General features: G+C 40.3%; 1 protein-coding gene across 2 annotated transcripts; it reads right to left on the bottom strand.

Moving 5' to 3' along the window:
* Positions 1-4,522: 4,522 nt before the first annotated feature.
* On the bottom strand, positions 4,523-20,613 carry SPACA1 (sperm acrosome associated 1). Of its 2 annotated transcripts, none has more exons than XM_084513948.1 (7): positions 20,423-20,613; positions 17,259-17,315; positions 13,798-13,899; positions 13,312-13,418; positions 12,695-12,830; positions 6,171-6,315; positions 4,523-5,897 (listed from the first exon to the last, which is right to left on the bottom strand). In XM_084513948.1, exons 1-7 carry the CDS (start codon positions 20,553-20,555, stop codon positions 5,807-5,809), a joined length of 771 nt encoding a protein of 256 aa, XP_084370074.1. In that variant the 5' UTR covers positions 20,556-20,613; the 3' UTR covers positions 4,523-5,806. The 2 variants fall into 2 exon arrangements, with proteins under 2 accessions (XP_084370074.1, XP_084370075.1); XM_084513949.1 differs by lacking the exon at positions 20,423-20,613 and adding an exon at positions 18,209-20,316.
* Positions 20,614-20,938: the final 325 nt, after the last annotated feature.

The raw sequence follows: 20,938 nt of genomic DNA, 5'->3' as shown, positions 1-20,938 counted from the left end.
ATAATACATACGAATCTACCAGATTATGAGGTTTGTCTCTCGGTGTTCTACCACATTAAATGCTCCAGTGTCCTTTCTTACACGTATCCATTCAGTCCCGGTCTTCCCCTCCAACCTTGCTTTGTCCATCCCAGTCTCATCCCTCCACTCCCCATCCCTCCTGTCCTAGCCCTCAGACATGGTCTCCCCAGTGTCAATGTCTTCACCCTGTCTTTCTGCTCTGCATATTTTTGTTCAATGTACCCAGCTCTCTCTCTCAATCTCTCTCTGCCACCCAAGATCTCACAATCCCAGCCTCCCTCCCCATATTCCTCACGATTCCCATCTGGCTTTCTAGCCAGTTCTTCCACTCCGTGAAGGTCCTGCTCACAGGAATCTCCTGTTTCAAAGCATCTGTCCCTTCTCCCCACTTCCATCAGGTTTCTAGGCACAGCCTCTTTGTATCACCAATTTTATGATGCTGTTCCTCCTAGTTTATTTTTACCTCAGCCCTCCTTCCACAGCCACTTCTCCAGCACTCTCTGTCTCTGTCACCTTCCCAGTTTGGGAACTAGGAAGGAAGCAGAAACTAGGAATGCTAGAGAAATGGCCAGGATGGGATTAGCAGCCTATTTTTGCATAAAGTGAGTACCCAGAAAAGTAAAACATTTGGCTGCACTTTCTGTGTTCTCAGAAAGAAAGATAGTAGCCTGAGGACCACAGATTCAGCATGGAAAATTTCTGCCTAAAGACTAAAATTTGGCAGTTCTAAGCAACGGAAAATTAGATCATTGCAAATATCAAGGGATTTAATTAACAATTTGCCATTATTCTAGGTGTAATACAACATAATGTTAGATGAAAATAGTAACTGATTCATCTGCAAGACAACTTCATACCATTATTTAATTCTTATGTCGTTATAATGTGATACCCTCAAAAAGGATCAAGACACCATGTTATAAGACTTTGTAGGCACATGCAACCCAAAATCATCTCTTTGGGTAAGGGTTTGCAGTCCAAAATGAAAATTTAAAAGGCTAAAATCTTCTCATTTTGCCCTGTAACTTTCTCATTGTAAGAACACGAGGACAGAGTGCAAAACACATGCAGGTTAAATAATTTTAAACAACCAATTATCCACAACCAGCCATGCTGGATTTGGGGCTTAATTGCTTCAGACATGCAAGCTTTTCCTCCAGTTATCTTTTCACAGCCCACAAACACAATTTCCTGTTAAAGTAGCGTTGTCCTGAAAATTTGCCATAATGAATTTTCCAGTCTGAGCACTCTGACCTAGTTCTAAGTAAAAAAAAGTTTTCTATACAGCTAAGTAAAAACTTAGGAAATCAAAAGTGAACAATACTGGCTTAATATAACGAGTTTCTCATAATAAAGTAGCAGCTGAATGCCCAGCTCTCCTGAAAAACCCATCTCTAGACTTTACAGAAACAACTGGAAACTGCAGAGCTCTATTTCCAAAACCCAAATAAAGTGCTGTACGTTTGACTTACCAGTTAGCTGTGGATTTCTGGTTCACAGATCAAATTATTTGCTTATATATTCCCTGTAATATCTGCATGATGCTTACATTTTGCCACCAACCATGGAGCACTATATCTGTTTTGAACTACCATTTCTTTATTTTATGCTATAGAGCATCAGGTTAAAAATGACCCATATTTCTGCAGCGATTTCTGTCCTGTATTCATAGCAGCAAAGAAAGAAAAAACATTAGTACTTATTATTTTAAGTGTGTTTTACTAAATTAAATTATAGAGAAATAATGAAAATCTCTGCGACTCACCATAAAAAAAAATCATTTCCAAAAAGAGACAATAAAGCTGTCAAAGAAAAAAAAAGATCATTTCTGTGGCATATACTATTAGACCATACATAAATGAAACTGCACATACATCAAGACCTAAATAACTATACAAATGCATCCTAAATTTCCTGAGACAGATGGTGGATCATATACGGACAAGCTATGCATTCCAAAAAGATTTTTTCCTTAAGAAGAAAAAGAAAAGGAAGATGAGAGAACAGTGGGGAAATGTTTAAAACACTACTAAATTAAAGCAAAACCCACAAGCTTATGCAGAGATATTAAACTACGCAAAGCAAGTGAAAACAAGGGTTGGCAGTTCATTTTGGCCCTGATTTAGGAAATCATTTAAACACATGTGTGAGGACATCTGAATTCAGGAAAGGACATGAGTACCAGCTTGAATGTAAGCATGATGAGATTTTCACCTTCGCTCTGGCCCATGCACGCTGGATCCAGCAGCTGGAGCAGCGGGGGCGATGCTGCAAGCCCTGGGTGCAGCTGAGGCAGGCGAAAAGGTCCCCTGGAAGATGTGTTGTAGCTGACAGCCCTCCAAGGGGTGCTGTGGGAGGATGTCAGAAGGAGGGCAAAGCTACAAGCTCCCAAGGCACTGGGATTTCTGTACGGACCACACTTTACAGAGCAGACTAGAGAGGCTGCCTACACTGCATCGACCAAAAGCTCTTGCAGGCAGCACAAACTGCCGAGATCATGCCGATATTTTTATGTGACCTCTGCCCCTTCTCCTTCTGGTTCCTCAGTGCCTCTCCCTTACAAGTGCAGCAGATCTCACTTCAAGGGCTGAAGTGACACAGGCTTTAACAGGAGCCGGGCACATGCTTCAGGCCTGAGAATAAGAAAACTTCATCGCTTGGGGTGAGCAGCAGACGTAAGGTTCCCAGTTCAGTCAGCAAGCTGGAGGAGGTGGAAATACTGTGCTTAAACCTATGGCAAAGGAGAAACTCTGGTCGGTTCTCTTAATTAATCCACTACCAGAAAATAATGAAAACAATCTTTGCATTTCTTAGGCATTGCAGATAAAAGGAGTTGCATCAAGAACAGTAGATGGTGAATACTTTTTTGTCAGAAGTGCTTGAGCAGATTGTAGCATGTTCTTCATCTCTTTAAAAATACTTAAAACATTTATTTCTGGATGTCCTTTATCTGTCATAGCTGTTTGCTCTGTTGCCAAACTATTAAGTCTATTTTTCAGATTACGGGATCAAAAGTCAGAGAAGGTTGATAGGGGTTACATTAAGACAATTATTTTGCACTTTCTGTGTGCTTTATAGTGCATGCAGTACAAAGAGCGACCCATTCAGGTTCACATTTAGGGCGAGAGAATGATAACACGGTGGTTGTGTGATGGCTGCTTGGCCAGAGTAACCTTCAGGAATTTCCCCCACTTCTTGGAGTTTCTGATTGCAGCTTCGGCAGCAGAACAAGCAGTGTGTTTACCCTATCTGTTGAACAGCAAGCCATTCTTCCATGTTTTATGCTACAGTTTCTGCATCAACTATTCTAGAGATTTTTTTTTTCTATTTTGTAGAAAGCTCTAAGGAGTTATGAGAGAGTGAAAAAAGGCAGAAGGTAATCATATTTTATAAAATACGAGCCAATAAAGAGCAAAAGCTGCTTGATCTACCCTGAGGCCCCCCACGCTCCAGTGTGGATTAGTTCAGCCTTTCCTGAATTTCATTTTCTGAATGCTCAGACTATGTATCTATTACTTTTCGGTGGACTTGCCAGCAAACCATGGAAATCTAAAACCTTCAAAATATCAACCCAAGTAAGTCTGGAGGCTCACTGCTAATGCCATTAAAATACAAAAAGTTTGTATCCTTTGCATCTTTATGAAAAAGAATAGTCTAGTTCCCTCTCTTTCAGTTACGCCCCACCTAAATTACAGCATGAAAACAAGAGTTCAGAAGTCACAGAGCTGCTTCATATTTCCCATAACTTCAGTGGGAACAATTCCCTGAGTAACAACCACTGGTTTGGGTCTATTTTTGAGATCTGCATTTGAGACCTGATCTCAGACTCGCCACAATGGTCTGTCTTTGAGTGCATGGAATCAAAAACTCACCTGGAATGCATAATCTAGTTTTGCAAACTGCAGAAGTGTTATTGTCTGCTCTTTCCTTCTCTATATATTTTCTACTTAACATTGCAAGACTTTTAGGTTTGTCTTCCAAATGATATAAAATGACATAGCTAATGACAGTGTTACCAAAAATATCATTTCCCTTTAAAAAAGATATTTTTATAGAATTAAGTGCACGTCATTTTTGAATATGATGTTTTATTGCAAAAATGTAAATGATCTTTTCACTAAACAGAAAACAAAATGATGTATCTCTGAAAAATATGATAATGCTTTTTAAGGATGTGCAGATGGTGCAGTTAAACATCTGCAGCAATAGAGGAACTGAAGAGAACAGGAATTCTTTGAGAGGATGAGTTACTACCTCCAATCTATTTTTTTTTTCAATGTTCTTTACTGTGAAGTATTCTTTAACCTGGAGTTCTCAATATTTGGCCTCTTTTCAGAGTTTCTACCAAAGAAAAAAATCAATCATAAAATCTATTAAATATTTTAATCACTCTGCAGTCCATTTTTCAATATGTTATCTGCTCCTTTTTTTTTTTTTTTTTTTTTTTTACTTGCATCAAACAATGTTTTACACAAATAGAAAGCACCTTCATAAACACGACAATCACATAATTGAGGATAGTTAAAGAAGGTCAGCAAGGATGGTCAGAGGAATGGCACAGCTTCAGGATGAAGGATCACTTAGAAAACTTACACTATTCAGCTAGAACGAAAATAACCAGGGAATATGTTAGAGACCTAGAGAACAGTCCCCTTCAGGGAGAGGATAGTACCAGTTGACAGTTCACTGCCCTTTCAAGAAGTCAGGAGCAACAAATGAAGCTATCAGGAAGTGGGTTCAAAATGGACAAAAGACGTTTCTATGCTCTGGATCTCCTCATCAGAGGATGTTCGATGCGACAGAAGCTTACGTAAGTACAAGGGGACACTGAACAAAGTAATGGAAAAGAAGGCCACTCAAGATTTCTACCTGCTTACAAATTGAGTCTGATTTAGAAAAAACGTAAGTGGCTGGAGGCTGGAAGAATACATGGAGAAAACACCACACAACCTTGTCTTGTTTTTGTACTCTTCCCTTCACATCCTTTTTTGTCCATTGATTTGATTGAGGTAGACGAACCCTTGGTCTGAACCCAGGGGACTACTCTTCTGTTCACACACTTTGGTGCCCTTGATGGCAGAAATGGTTACATGTGCAAATGTGAAGGTAAAAAATTAATGAAGCTTATGCAACACCTTTCATGCATCTTCCCTAACAAAACACACTATCCTATTATGTCTAGAAGACACTGGATTACAGTGACTGCATACTTGAGCACCACCAGGGAGATAAGGAGCATTTTACAAAAAAATAGTCCTTGCCTAGACTATGTGCCCCATTTCATGCAGTGTAGATTAACATCACCACCAATTTCAGAGGTGTTAAATAAACTGGTTTCAATATCTGCACAAAAATTTGGGTTTGGTTTTCCAGTTCAGAGGTGCTCACACTATTATATCACCTGGAAGTGATGTCCACCTTAAAATAGGAGTATTTTTGCACATTTTATTTAAAGTTCAGTAATCCAAAACAGTGAATGAACTATAAAAAGTATTTTATTTGTTTATATTATTTTATTTATTTATTATACTGGTTTTAAACCAGTATTCCAAGCATCTATTAATCTTTCTTATATCCTGTTCCTGCGTAATCTGATTGTTCTTTTTTTCTCTAATTCTGTTCCTTATGCCACTGCTGGAAGGACTTCTGTACTTCATTCTCCGTGAGTGATGGCTCTGGCACTTCTTGTATTTTGGCTAATGCAGATGGTGAGAACACTGTAGTTGCAGGTGCGGACCCCAATTCCTCCAAAAAGAAATGCTGACCCTGAGCGGGATGCTACTTACTACATGTCACTCTGTGAACTTTTGTTGGTCAGCCTTTCGAACGTGTCATCTTGCCCATTTTTTGATCCCAAAACAGCTTTTACAATTGCCCTGAAATGGAAAAAAAGAATCAAACAAAACCGCACATTTAAGTAGGTTTACAAAAATTGCTCTAAACATTTCCCTCCCATTAACAGTCACTGTAACTGCTTTGTAAAGTACTTCTGCCTGATCTCCAGAAGCTTGTTCATGTTTTCTTTACTGGCAACACAAATATTAAACTATAGAGAAACTTAAATAGTTCACCCCAGGTCATGTTTGTCATCGGTAATACCGTATTTTGATCAAGTAACACATAAATCATATTGTGTGCTGTCCACCTACCAGTGAAGAATTATAAAGATGATGGCAAAGATCACGCCGAGGGTGAAAATGATTCCAGTTACCAGGCAAAACACCAGAATGGCATCTGCCTTTTTTTTCCTTGATTGTCCTGTTTCTATTCTCCCTGATTGTTTTGTTTGGTGCTCTGAAGAAAAAAAAAAAAAGATGGTCATTATTATGTTCAAATTTTCAGATGAATCAGGCTTTTAATGTCATGAACAGAAATGAGAAGGAACAGGATTTTATTCTTTACCTTTCTGACATCTTTTACAGCCTTCATGCCTTTATGAAATCAGAAGTCAAAATAGTAACATTTTATACCTTCTTTGCATCTAACCAAAAAAGATGCAAAGAAATGGACATCAAGGCATGTGGAGCGGAACACATCTCACTTAAGATAGTTCACTATGTAGATGCTTGTGATAGCTGTCTTAGGTTTTCTCTATAGACTTTGGAGAGGAACTGGCACTTCCAAGCTACCTTTCATTGACTTGATTTAGGCATCCAGCACAAGACAAAATACTTTGTGATTCATCAGTAACATTCCACTAACTGTAAAGGAGTCTGGATACAGAGCTCAGATGCAAACATCTATATCTGGCTGGAAGAATCCCTCTCTTTCCACTCTTAACATCCAAGAAGACCTACTGTTTTAAGTGACAGACCTAAAGATCAGACCTTGGAAAGCCATATTTTGTCAGGAAATAACTAGCCAAAACATTGACAGTACGCAAGGGCTTTCACTACACACATATACACAAGCTAATCTCAGTGTTAGTCACAGTGGGACAGCTCTCAGAATACTACCTATAGCTGTGTAACACAAGGGACTGCAGTTCCTAAAGACCAACAAGGAAAAAAAATCAAGGAGAGGAAAATTTATCTATTTAGTACTTGTTAAGAATGACTGATACAACAATGCTTTTGCTTTGGGAGATGCTTTAATGTAAGATTTCAAGACATGTTCAAGTAAGATAAATGAATGACAGAGAGACAAGAATTAGCACAGACCGTCTGCGGCCCAAGGCAGGCTGACTTCTTTGTTCTGCGCCGGGTACCAGGTGCTCTGTCATCCACAACTGAGGCACCAAGGCACCACTGTGGTACAGGAGAATGCTAACAACATTAATTGCTGCAATACTAACAATAATAATGAAGCAGAAAGAGATTATGCTAACAAAGAAATGGATTCAATAACTTAAACGCTGCTTTTCAGCTCCCTGTCTCTATCTAGGTCTGCGCTGCCTTTATTTAAAGCAAATAGCCACTGAGCACGGAAAGGAGTTGTTCTGCATGGCCCAGAAACACATAGCGAGGAGCAGCTGCATGAAGATGAGAAGTGAAAAATGTAGCAAGGATTTCAAGTAGAAATGCATTCTGCAATGCTACAACCTGTTAGACCTTGGAATATTTTGAAGGAAACCAATGGCCCTATCATTAGTTTAGCTGTTTACCTAGGACCAAAGATAGCAGTTAGGAGATGACTCTAACAAATCCAGGAAGAGTGGAAAATGCTGAATGATGAAGACAGTCAACCAATTTCTCCCATCTGTTTTTTGACCCTGGATAAAGAAATGCCTGGAAACCAAACCCAGTCACCTTGGTCTGAGATTTAATTGAACTTGTTCAACAACCTTCAGCCAAAACAATGAACTATAGTGCATATTTCCAGATCCCTCCAGGTTTGACAACTCTACACAGGCCAACCTTAATTTTCTTTCATTTTCCCTGATAGGAGTTTCTAGAACTATAATGTGGCATCTCATTGCTCCCTGGTACACTAAATTCTTCTTACACTGGTCGGTATTCTCTGTAGCAGAATGACTGCAGGAAAACCATTTCTATTTCCATTGCGTTGCTATTCCTATAGAAGCTCTTGTGCCACTGTCATCACTGTAGTATCTAAGCAACTCTTCCATCACACCATTTGAGTTTTGTTTCTCCTGCATCACAGAATTTGTTGACATTCTTAAACCGCAGCTTGCCTATAGGATTCTCCTGATCTTTCTGCAGGATACAAGACATATAAGAATGGTGAACCAGCTTAGAATATCATGCATGGTAAGTCTAAATACTGGGGTTTTCACACAGTGCAGAGCTCATTGCTCTTAGGCTAATTTATTTCAATGACTGGATGGTCTTTTTAGAATTACATGCAGTTGTGTGGAATGGACATTAATGAAAACTATCTTTGATTTTGCAATTTCATTAATGTAATGTATTTTTCCCCTTGACAAAATGTGAATTTAGACCTCTAAGAATACCTCTTTTTACAGGCTGTAACAAGAGCCCACTGAAGAGGAAAACAAACTTTCTCTTATCCACTGCTGATCTACTCATTTTCTTCCTAGGCAGGAAATTCTTCCAGTAGTCAAGATCTAGAACTGCCCAAGAGACAAACTGATAATACAGAGGGAGTTCCTTCCAAGTAAACACACATTTAAAATGCAAACAGGAAACAGACCAAAAAGCAGCTTCCCGATAAGCTGTTTTACAATGAGCAAAAACTGATTCACATCAGGAGCACTTTTAAGCCCCTGACTGCACTCCTAAAGTCCAGGCAACATTCCCAATTGGGCAGTGAGAATTTTGCTGCAGCCAGAATATGCCTTAGAAACATCTTCAGCTAACAGAAAAGGTTAAAAAGACATATTTACATCAGCTTTCTTAAAAGAAAAAATCCTCTTGCTTAATACAAGTAGGAAGAACAACTATTTTTTAAACATGTGAGGTTTAGTTCAGTGACATTCAACTTGAAGTCTATAGCTCGCTGCAGGTCTGCGGACTACTTTGCCCTTAAGAATGATGAAGAAAAACACTATTATATATTCCACAATTGCATTGTAAAGAGATTCATAAAGTTGTATGTACCTCCACTGGAAATTTTCTAGGGTTTTACAGAACAAGAAGAGATTGATAGCATACCCACTTGTTTCAAGCAGATTGTCTCCTGCTACAACATGTCTTCTGCACCATTCCTATCAAAAGGAAACACCACTAGCTCTGCCAGCAGCACCATTCCTCTTCATCCTCTTCTTCCCCCAGGTTTTTCAGTGAGCTGGGGTTCCTCCTAGATCATGATGTCAACTGTATAGCAGTGTTCCATCTATAAGCAGCTGCTCAACCAATTGTGTATATGGTCCAGCAGCCAACATGAGTTCTTTCCACCAGTTTTTGGATCCAGAAAGCATGTATCAGTTTGGCAGAGGGCAGTGAGATTCTGCCTCTGCAGACTATGTTTTCCCCTTAATATAATGATGATGCATAGCTTTTTCTGTTTCCCTTCCAGATTATCTCTAAGACTTCTCCTACATATTAAAAATGCATGGATGCATGAACAGGACTGCACACAGAAACACATACAGAGAGGATCCACACTGTTACACTCGGGCACTGGGATTCCCCATGTCATTTCTGTGCAAATGCAAGGACAACACAGTAATGCTGGTCATGCGTTTGTACAGTAACCCATCACAGCGATGTGGCTTCTGCCTCTAAAGGAAGCTCTGGCATTGAAGCCATTATCAGGAAACAAACAAAAGAGAAGTGGGGCCTGGAATGGCCTCTGAAACAGTTAACACCATTGCCTGCATCTTCTCCACAGAAGCAGCACACACACACAGACCAACTCTCTCCTCCGCCCATGGGAAGCATGGAGCTGGGGGCACAGCTGGGATCGCAGAAGGCTGACACCCTTCACACAGCGTGGTGATAAGGATCGTTCTCTGCTCTCACATTCCTCCCTTGCAAAGTCCTTCCTCCCTCCTCACAGCACTATTATTAGTAAATATGAACAAACCACCTTCCAGCTCCAAAGTCTTCGCAAAACACCCAACAACGTAATGGGTGGGAGTGTGAAACAAGACCCTCTACTGTACTCCAGGGTCGTGATTTAGTAAGAAGGATGTAAAGAAATGTCAGTTATTAAAGATGGGATTTTCCTTGCACAGATCTCAATAATTTTTGAAGATAAAGCACATCTTTGTTACCTTTCTCTTGGTGTAAAAGACAAAAAGGCATCAGTCTGAACAGTTTTGCAAACAAAGGGAAGAGGCAAATTACTAAAGACCACTCACTCAAACAAAAAGGTCATTACTGTTTTTCAACAAAAGGTCACTGAGAAGAGCAGTGATCATCAGTAAAGGACACATGGAAGTTCTCCGTGCATGGTATGAAAATCAATTCATAAGAAGTTTTGCCACGTGGCAAATATAGCCACATTCATTTAAGGCTTTGCCTGTCTTTTTGCAACACATCCTCCCCACTTCACATGCATCAAAATCTGAAGCAGAGTGTCATGCTATGTATTTTCAAGTGTTGTCTTTGGGGTCAGGTTCTCGGATATTTTTCTCAATCTGACTACTGCTGTTCACACAAGTAAAACAACAGAGCACTAGAGAGAGGACGAAGGATGAGACCAAAGGAAATACATTTACTCCTTATCAGCTGTCTTGATTATTTTTAGCTCTGCTGACCACCTCAAGTCTTTCTCTCTAGCAAAGTGTCAAGAAGAAATAACAGCCACTAAGCAAGCATAGTTCCACTTCCTTGGCCCCATTCTGCAGTTCTGGCGCTATCACAACGAAATCTGTGGGACAGAATAGGCAGGGTTCGAGGTGATGAGAAAGACAAAATACAGACTTAAGCTTATTCATCTGAGTGACCCTGAGAAGTGATCAGAATCATCTCAGTTGGTGGCAAAAAAATTGAAAATAAAAAATTAGGAGGTAAAAATACACAGGGCACCAAGCTCAGGGAAGAAGGAGGTGAGGAGGTGCTCCAGGCAACAGAGTAGATTCCCCTGCAGCCCATGGAAGACCATACTGTAGCAGATATCTACACAGCAGCCTGTGTAGCATCCCATGTCAGAGCAGGTGGAGATTCCCTGAAGGAAATACAACCCTTGAAGAGCCCATGCTGGGCCAGGTTTACCCTGAAGGACTGTGGCCTATGGTAGACCCATAGGGGAAAAGTGGGAGGAGGAAAGAGTAGCACAGAGGAACTGTTACGGACTGACCACAACCTCCCATTCCCCATCCTCCTGTGGTGCTCAGGGAGTACAAGAGCCAGGAATGAGCAGTGAAGTTGAGCTTGGGAAAAAAGAGGCAGGAGGTAAGGTGTCCTAGTTTTTGTCTTTGTTTCCTACCATCCAGCTCTATTTTAGTTTGCCAACTTTAATTGACAGTATTCTGAACTCACTAGATTTCTGACCATCTACAGACAACAAAACTAGACCTACATGATGAAAGCCTTAGTACATTCTCAATCAAAACTTCTGCTGATAACTCTTTCCATGTACCTGATTAAGAGCTAATAACATCAGAAGTCCAAACAGTAGCACTCTTGGGGAAGTAAAGCCCAGAAACTCTTGGATATCTAAATACCTCTACAAACCTAAAGGAAGCTAATCTGTCACTAATCATGACAATCCACTCCTAAATTACTAAACATGCCTAAATTACTCCTAATAAACCTTAGATTTTGTCTTCTCCATATTTCTGTCTAGTCATAAATAGTTTCTGAACCAACAGCCTCAAACCTTGTAAGAAGTTCTCAGTAGATCATCTGTTGGATGGGTTTCATCTGACCACTTTTCACCAAAAGGACTTAATCACAGTTTAAATTCAAGAGCGTGAGTCGTCCTATTGATGACTCACCAACTCAAGTCAATGGGACTATTTGCATGTTTAAAACTAAAACAGATTATGTGTTCTGCTAATTCAGGTCTCAAAAAGGAAACTTCCTCTTTGTACAAAAAGAAATGTAGAAACTGAATAGTGGGAGAAGAAAATAATAAAAAGAAAACGAAAGCAAATGGATATAATCAAAGATTTGGGTGTTTTGTGACTAGCAGATGGATTTAGAAAATAAATTCCTCATTACTGTACAATGGCAGAAAGAACCTCAGGAGACACGCAGGAAATAAATAACCCATCGTACTGAAGAGAAAGGAAAAAAGCTTTCCTGATGGAGTCAGCAAATATCCCATTAGCAGAGGAGGGGAGAAAGATGTTACTGGGGAACTGTTTCACCAGGTATTCTTTTCAATGTCAAGCTTCCCGAAATATATTGTGCATAAGCAAATTCCAGATGGCAGCTAAAAGTGAAAACACAAAAGGTTGTTTTCCAGCTTCAGTACTGAAGTGGAAAGGAGACTTACCTGCAGAACTGCCCAGCGTGCTGCTGGTTTTACGTGGCTCAGTGAGACAAGAATAAGTCTGTGTTAACCAAGTTGGTTGCTGCAACAAATGAGTAGGTAATAGGAGAACCTCCTTATTTAGCTTGAGATTTTACCAAGGTAAAGAAAATACTCATTTTTACCACAAACAACCTCTTCACTCCCAATCTGTCATCTCCTTTTTTATGTCTCTTTTATTGGCCTGCATTTCATGACAGTCATTACCACAGCACACAAGCTCCTGCCTATACGCTACCGGTGACGTGCAATCCTATGATGATTGAATGCCACATAACAAACACAAGGCCATAACACTAGAGGTCTGTAAGTGTCTCTACAAGCTTACCAGTTGTTGCGTGCACTGTGTATTTTACGGAGGCAATTACACTTTCATTTCCTTGAGTTTCACACTGGTAAGTAATTGGATGCGTATCTCTGCGCACTTCCATAACAGCTGAATCATTGGGAAGAATGTGTGCTGTCTATCCATATGCAAAAGAAAATTTAAAAAAAAATGGTTTGTCTCTTTTCAAATATACTCACAGAAAAGTGCTCATTCTACTCCATCAGTTTTCAGCCTGTCAGGACCTCTCAGACCCTGGGAAAATTCCTCCCACCTCTACAGCACCTCCTTGAACAACTGGGAAGGGCAATGTGGTTGTGACTTGCTAACATGTAATCACTCACCAGTCACTGGGCCCAATTTCTCTAAAATAAGAGTAAAGAAACAGTATTCTCTAAAATTATTGTCTCCCTTACATAAAGAGGAAATTGATGCTGCATAAAGGTGCAAAGCCAATTAAGCCCTTGTATTACCAACTCGCCAGTGAGAAATCAGGGCTTATTTGCATTGTGACAGCAAAGGAAGTAATCAGCACAGGCATCTGGCCATTTCATATGGTGTATGTAATAAACACATCCAGCATGCCATTTTTCTGCACAAAGTGGGGTGCAATTACTCACCTTGTTTGGAGCTAAGATCTTCCAAACATATTTAAATCGATTTTCAGGAGGTATATAAATACAAGTCATCACCACGCTTTTCGAGTTCTCAGAAATTGGTCTTCCCACTAGAGGAGGAATTTTAATAGGTATATTCAACTATACGAAACATCTTGGTACAGACCATCAAGCTCGTAATTCTTCAAACCACAAAATGTTACTTCGAAATTATCTTCTCCCTTAAAATTACTTCAAATTCTGTTTTTGCTTGGTGAAATATCTGGAACTAAGCTAATAGCAGAAAAATGGTATTTTACAGGGGCTGGAAACCAAATGCACATCGGTTGAGAAATGAGATCTTAAACATTACCAGACTGCTTAGCAGGGTAATTGGAGGGTGGGATACAATCAATTCATTCCACTTCCTCCACACTCACAAAGAATAAGGATGTTTTCTTTGAATCAACTTATTTGCTTTTGATTGCTGTATCACAGTGTTCTACTTACATCCACAGTCCACCGGCCCGTGGCATTCCTCCACACCAACAATACATTTTGTTTCACCCCCAGGGCATCCACTCATTAACAGAACTTCTCGGATGCCAATCCCTTTGGGGAAAAAAAATAAAAATAAATAAAAATCTTATTCTCTGCACTTCTTCATCTTCTCCATACAGTTTTTGCTTTCTCTTTCTTCATCCTGGATGTTACTATGATGTATCTACCAAACACCAGGAAAAACAGATCTTCTCAGAGTGCCTGCTACAGCCATCCCATGTGGGTATCTAAGATTTTGAGACAACATCTACGTCTGTCAGGCTCTGCACCACAGGGAGCCAGATCCTTAGCATCATCACGTCCCTATGTGTCAGAAAAAGAATTCAATATGAATTCAGAACTTTCCTTACAGAGAAAGAATTTGAAAGGAAGCTAATGTATGTTCTGCAAAACAGTTAATTCACTTTAAATATCAAAGCTTTCGGGCTCCTGGCCTTTACATGCTCAAATCAGATGGCACAGAGAACACTGTACAGCTTGCCAACTCAGTCTGCCTCCAGTCTTGTGACTGTCTGAGTGTCTCCAGCTCCCACCAAGGTCAACAGAAACCAATGGCTCTAAAACCTCCTGGGATTGGGACTGGGACTGGGGAGCCTTAATGGTAAGCGCCAGCCCGTGATACTGGAGTTCCTCCAAGAGACACTGGAATTAAGCCTCCAAGATCCCAGTGGTCCATAACACAGGGCTTCGTATGAGGAATAGGTGACAACAAGGGTTGACCAGGACTCCACCTGCAACGTGGAGGTTCCTAATGAAGACAAAGATCAGGAGACAACCCGTCACAAACGTGTATAGGAAAATTCCGACACCGTGTTCAGGTAGGCAGAAAATGTTCGGTCTCGTTATCAGGATTTCAATGGGAACATCCTCATTTTAACAATTACGAACAAATTCAAAACAAGTGCTCTAATTGTTTTTGCCAAACTGTGTGTACACAGTTCACTGGAATGACATAGCTTGTGGGGGAGGCAGGAATAATATGTTTAGGCCCAGTAAACAGAAGAAGGCTTTGCCATTTTTTCCAGAAGTATTTTGTTTACTAACAGGCATGGAAAGAGGAGAGTTAACCCCCCTCCCTCCTTGCAGTATAATAATAAACGGGAAATTGGTTTGAATATTGCATTTACGAAGCCTATGCCTTCCTTAAGTGTGTATTATATAAACCGATGGATTTCAGAGCGTTTCAGAGATGTCATGTTCCTCGTGAAACAGTACTTCAAGTGACAGAGGGAGACAACACCACTTACTGAAAATGACACAAAACGAGGATCGTTCTCCACTCCAGAGAATGTCTCATCTCATGGATGCGGAGACAGAGGTGTAAATGGCAATGAACTGACACTTTTATTAAAGGCATTCCTCTTTCTTCAGGGCCATGTAGGTTTTTTTTAGCTAACGAAAACGACAGGGAACCTATGAAAATCCAAAAGGATGGCTTGATAAAATCTGGGTGCTGGGCTAACTGTAATCACATTCATCAGGAAAAAACCTCCCCGTGTCTTATCTACTGCAATATTAAAATTGGGGAAGTATATCACACTCAAAAGGTTGATGAAAAAAGCTCTTTTAATGAGATCTGGAAGTTCTCTTAGCACTCCTCTGCTTCTTCCTTTTGGACAGCTTCTTTTCTTTCACTCCCATGTTTCCTTTCTCTACCTTTTCTTTGTAGCTTCCAATGCTGATGAAATTAATCTACTGAGATGCTCTAACAAATGAAGTCTTAACTTCACCAAGTCACCCAAGTTAACCTAGCAGAAAAAGTGATCTGGATGCAGGAAAAATATGTGATCTAAATGAAGTTCACCTTGGAAAAATGTAAATTAACAGATTGGGGGGCAGGGAGAGTGACCCACAGAGAACTGAAAAACAGCAGCTATGAGAGAAATCTAGAGGCAACAGTGGCCAAAACAGCAAGACCACGGAGAGAGTAATGCAGAACCAAGGCAGATATGACAAGACATCATTAACATGTTTTAATTATGCTTCAACATCTCTGTAAACCTGGACTATGAACAGAGAAGCAATGGATCTGAGCCACAGTGGTACTGGGGAAAATTAAGACAGTGGTGCCAGTTCAGAAAGCAACAAATATAAAAGGCTAGAAAGATGAACCTAAGGGGTAAGAAAGAAGTTGATGGAGACAAAGGGCTCACAGTTTTACTGGAAGAACTAATAAGGTACCTTTCAGCCGTTCAACATACCAACACTCTGTGCATTGAACAGCCCAGACTAGAATAAGGGCTACAAACATGGGTTGAAGTCCAGATATGAGATGATGCCTTTTCTTATTTTCTTTTTGTCAGAGCTTTCATTTCCTGCTTTCTCAGTAAGAGTATATAATTTTCAACAGTAAAGGGGTTAAACGTTAACTCTGAGGGACCCAAGATCTGAGGCAAAACTCACTGAAATTCTCAAAGAACATTTGAGAGGTCTTCTAGAGGTGTGGGACATAAAGAGCAGTTTCTCAGTATCCAAAAAATGTGTACCTCAAAGCATGGGGTATGGGGCTACATATTCAGTATGGGTATGCCAAACATATAACCAACTTTGAAATTATGAGGAAAGGGAAATATTAAAGGATATAGAAGCAATATATATATATATATTTTTTTTCTAAAACCATATTATCCTATGTGAAATAGGTTCCCTGAAGCACTCAAGGCAATTATGTCACTGGAAATATCAAAAGTGGCTGAAGAAAAAATATGAAGGCATACTCTAGAAAACTTCAGACTGATGGGGGCAAAACCTCTTCTTTCTCTTTCCCATGGCCTTACAAGAAGCAGAAATTGTTCAGAAAAAAAAAAAAAAGAAAAAAAAAAGTATCATTTCTGATTCAAGACTGCTTCCTAAGTGCTATAATTACTACCTCACAGCAGATTCTATCACCACCCTAAACAGAGATGTCTTCCTAAGGCTCAACTCATTTTTCCTCTCTCCCCTCCTACTCCAGAATGATACCTCTCCTCTCCGTTGCACGATTTATAAATTGTATAAATGTGGAATACAGAACAGGCTACTGCAGGCAAGCAATTTTTTGGCAATATTGTATGTGGGAAGACATCTGTGAGAAGCATCAGAAGATCTTTCATCTTCTGAACATCTCACAGATGTTCACAAATAGCGAAAATTGTTACTTTGGGGAAGGCAGCTCATGTGCCAATAAACGTAGGGAACTGGTTTAAAATAGGAGCTTGCAGGCTGTGAATTTAATAAAACAACAGATCTGACCTAAACTTCTAATGACAATCAGCCTGATTGTTTTTGTTAATTATAGTTATTGGCAATTGAAACCAATGAGAGGTGAACGAGGGCAAGCAAATTACAACTGCTAAATTGCTACAGTTAGCACTTTTTTTCCCCCAAAAAACAAAGGACAATATGTTTTATTCATCTGCTTTGCTACTTACCACATGTAACTGTGCATACTCCAAATTCTAGGTCCATGGACTCAAGGGCATTCAGACCTGAACACAAAGTCTAAAGTTACATCTTTAATACAATGACAGGGGTAGAGATGCCTAATTAACAGGAAACTCATTCCTTGAAATCTTTACTACTTTTTAGCTGAAATGTGAAATTTGCCAACGTTTTTGCTTTCATGAACTAAACCAGAAAAACAAGACATTTATGAAAAATTTATCATAAAATCCAGTGTGAATAGCATTCATACTTAAACCTTAAGATGATTCTTTAGGAGGAAAAAATGTATTTTTCTTATAAATGAGCATATGATGTTAAATTGTCTTCCTCAGGAAAATGCCATGTCTAGGTCCTATGCAAATTACAGGTCTTCTTTGAAAAGAGTTAAGAAAAAATTTCATTAAACAATATTCAGTCAACTCACTTCCTTGTGTTTTTTTTTTTTTTTTTATTCTTGCTAACATAAGCCTTGCCACATGATTTTTTCCCCATCACACTTCAAGGTCAGGTTTAGACAGCTAGCACGAAGATGAGTCAACCAGGTACAGTATTTTAATTAGGTGCTGGGCTTTTAATCACTGTGATTGGGTTCCTTCCATTTTTTTATGGTACTTTGAGGTTACAGAATGGATTTCACAGAATGTATAGAAGCAAAAGGTTCTCGTCTCCATCTGGGATTCAAATCTGGATTATATATTTTATTCCTAACAGCATGCAATTTGAATGTTTGTTTATAAGGATACTGAGATGCAGTAATTGTTCCACAGAGGAACTTGGTGAAGCACCTTTGGAAATTATTCATTAAATAAGCAATAGGTCTTTTCAGTTCTTCCAAATGTGAGGAGAACAGACAAGTCACTATGACTGTTTTTACAAGTCTGCATTGCCAGTCCTGCCTACTCAGATTATTATTTTTTTTCTGTTAACAAATACTTACTAATGTAAAGTTTGCTTCGCTGTCTCTCAGTTTTTTATATTCAGGATTTATGTTTACAAAACGTTATTTCTGTGCAGCAATGTAAGTTTATATATCACTTCTTGCCATTAAATCTTTGGGCAACATTTACATTTTTCACACACTACCCAAAACTTTAAATATCTCAGGTCGAACAGAATGGTTCCATTTCTCTTCCAGTCAGTGATGTGCAAACATAGAAGCTTTATTCCCCCATTGTAAAGGATTTACACTACAGCAGCACACTGAATTCTCCACAGTGATAAACTGATACTGAACTCTTTTTCCCCGACATTATAAATGAGCCATCAAAACCTTATTCTTCTGTTATCTCTAACTGTCTCTATGGTTCTGACATTTATTTCAGCATATAAGTCGTGCTCGTCAGAACAGCCTTCTAGCGTATGAACAATCCTTAAGCAATAACTTAACTATCCAGTTGAATGCTAAACTAAGACTCCAGCCTTGGTCAAAGCATGAGGAAAAATGCTAAGATTTAGAAACCTATGAAAACAGAACCAACTCATAAAACAGTTTGTGTGGCCTCAAACGCCATTATCTAATGAGCCTTGCAAAATAATCACTTTAGAAGACAGTCCCCACCCATGATAGGAAGTCCTATCACGTTTCCCTTTGCTTCTTTAAATCAATGGGACAGTCATTCAACAGTCCTGTCTCATATCAACAATCACAGCACCCCAAAGAAGGAGGGTAATGTAAGGATCCTGTCTACAGTCTAAATACCGTCCTGTTTTAAAATGCCTGTTTTCAACTTGGTGCAACATTACATATGCTTGTTTGTGTGTGCACAGTAAATATAAGTGCGCAAAAATGCAGGAGGGAGGGCTAGGACAGCTTCAGATGGTGCAAATTCTCAGCTCAGCAGATTTCTGACAATTTGTATCCGGTTATGATAAACCCCAAACCTCCACCCTGAAAGTAGGTGTTAATTCAATTTGGATGTGGCAATTTAAGTGTAGCCATGGCAGGGTGTTGTATCTGAAAGGAGAAGCTGTCATTTCCCATCCAGACACAAGCTAAAAACAAACAAACAAACAAACAAAAAACTTTGTAAACAAGCAGAGATAGTAAACTTCAGATATTACTAATAGAAAGCTGAGGGACTTTGATGCCAGTGAAAGCAAACTTCTCCCAGTTATAGAGTAGGACACCAACCATGGTGCCCTTTAAAGATGCTTCTGGCTGCAGGAGCATCACAACATATAACATGACATTTTTGCCAGAGAATCAGAATGATGAACTGATGCACAAGAGCTCTAAATAAAATAGATACTGTACTGTCTAAGTAAAAATACTCTGATAAACTTTAGTAGAAGCTGATTAGTTCTAAATTAACAAGTCCGTCATGAATCAGTGCTCCTGATTTCTGATCAAATTTCTGATTTAGTGAAATTTTAAAAACAACATAAAGAAACTTAAAGAGAAACCGATTCACTGATAATTCTCTGGACAACACAGTATTTTTTATATGAATGTTATGGCACTACACATGCCATGAACGTTATGAACCATCCATCCACATTGCCATGCAAAGCTTGTATTCCTCCCTTTGCTTGTATTTCCTGCCCACATTTAAAATGAGGCAACATTTTAAGTAAGTTTCTCATAAGAAACTACAGATCTTCCCACTTATATAAGATGGCTGTTTCCAGTTGCATCAGGTTCAGATAAAAATACAGTGTCAGCCCCATGCAAAGAGAATTCTGTACGTCGCTGCCATTAGCATTAATAGGAGTTATGTATGTAAATCCCACACATGCTGAGATAAGAATGTGCTAAGGAACTGCATTTGCATTCCTGTCAGGGGGCTGCAATTAGTACCAGCGCAGCAAAGGCAGCCTGTGCTCCTCTCTACATTTGGGCGCCTTGTAAAACCCCGTGTAGAACAGAAGTCCTTCCCGTTATATATGGCGTTTTAATTGCAAGCCACATCCCGCAAGACGTGCGGAATAACCCAATAAATGCTTAAAAATCCCACAGAAGCCCTCCTAAAGATGCCAGCAGCCTGCATGCTATGCCCTGTTGCTCTCGCCGGGTGCTGGTGGAGCCCCAAGGCGAAGATCAATAGGGGCGTGGGGGAAGAAACCCCAATCCCCTTTGCCCAGCGCTCCCAGCCTGTCTCGGGCAGCCCTGGCAGCTCCTGCCCCGCCGCCCCAAGCCCTCTCCCCGCCTCACCCGGCAGCACCCGCCCGCCCCGGGGCTCGGCCACCGCCTCCTCCTCCCAGTCGCCATCGTCCCCGGCCCCCGGGGGCTCGGCGGCGGCCATGGGCAGGAGCAGGAGCAGGAGCAAGGCCGCGCCGCCCGCCATGGCCGCCCCCCACAGCACAGCCCCGGCCACCGCCCAGGCGTCACAAGGGGCTCGGAACGGCTCGGATCGGCCTTTAGGGCCGGGAGCCGACCCCAAAAGACATCCCCGGAGCTGTCAGCTGCCCGGCTCGGTACCCCAGTGGGGTGTTGAAGGAGTCTGGGGTGGTGTGTGGATGCTTGGCTTTGCTGTCACGCCTGACAGAAACACTGAGCTCCTGAGTCCCAGCTGCAGCAGGGTTTTCTCATAAAATAAACAGTGGGCTGCGTAGTGCCCCGTTGTCTCCTTGTTGGAGGTGGTCCTGAGTAATAACATTTTCATTTGCTCCAGAAGCTTCTTGTTCTTCAGTGAGGTTCAACTCTTTGTGGCTGGCTCCTGTTTCATAA

The sequence above is a fragment of the Aythya ferina genome (genome assembly GCF_964211825.1).
Source record: "Aythya ferina genome assembly, chromosome: 3".
NCBI classification, from domain to species: Eukaryota; Metazoa; Chordata; class Aves; order Anseriformes; family Anatidae; genus Aythya; species Aythya ferina.
The sequence above is the reverse complement of the archived record's forward strand: the minus strand, read 5'-3'. Positions and strand labels throughout refer to the sequence as shown.

Coding starts and splice junctions, on each gene's coding strand:
- SPACA1 (XM_084513948.1), bottom strand. CDS start 20,555: ATGGCGGGCGGCGCGGCCTTGCTCCTGCTCCTGCTCCTGCCCATGGCC. Junction 13,900..17,258: donor AGTATGCACAGTTACATGTG/GTAAGTAGCAAA, acceptor TTTTCCCCAAAG/GGATTGGCATCCGAGAAGTT. Junction 5,898..6,170: donor ATCTTTATAATTCTTCACTG/GTAGGTGGACAG, acceptor TTTCCATTTCAG/GGCAATTGTAAAAGCTGTTT.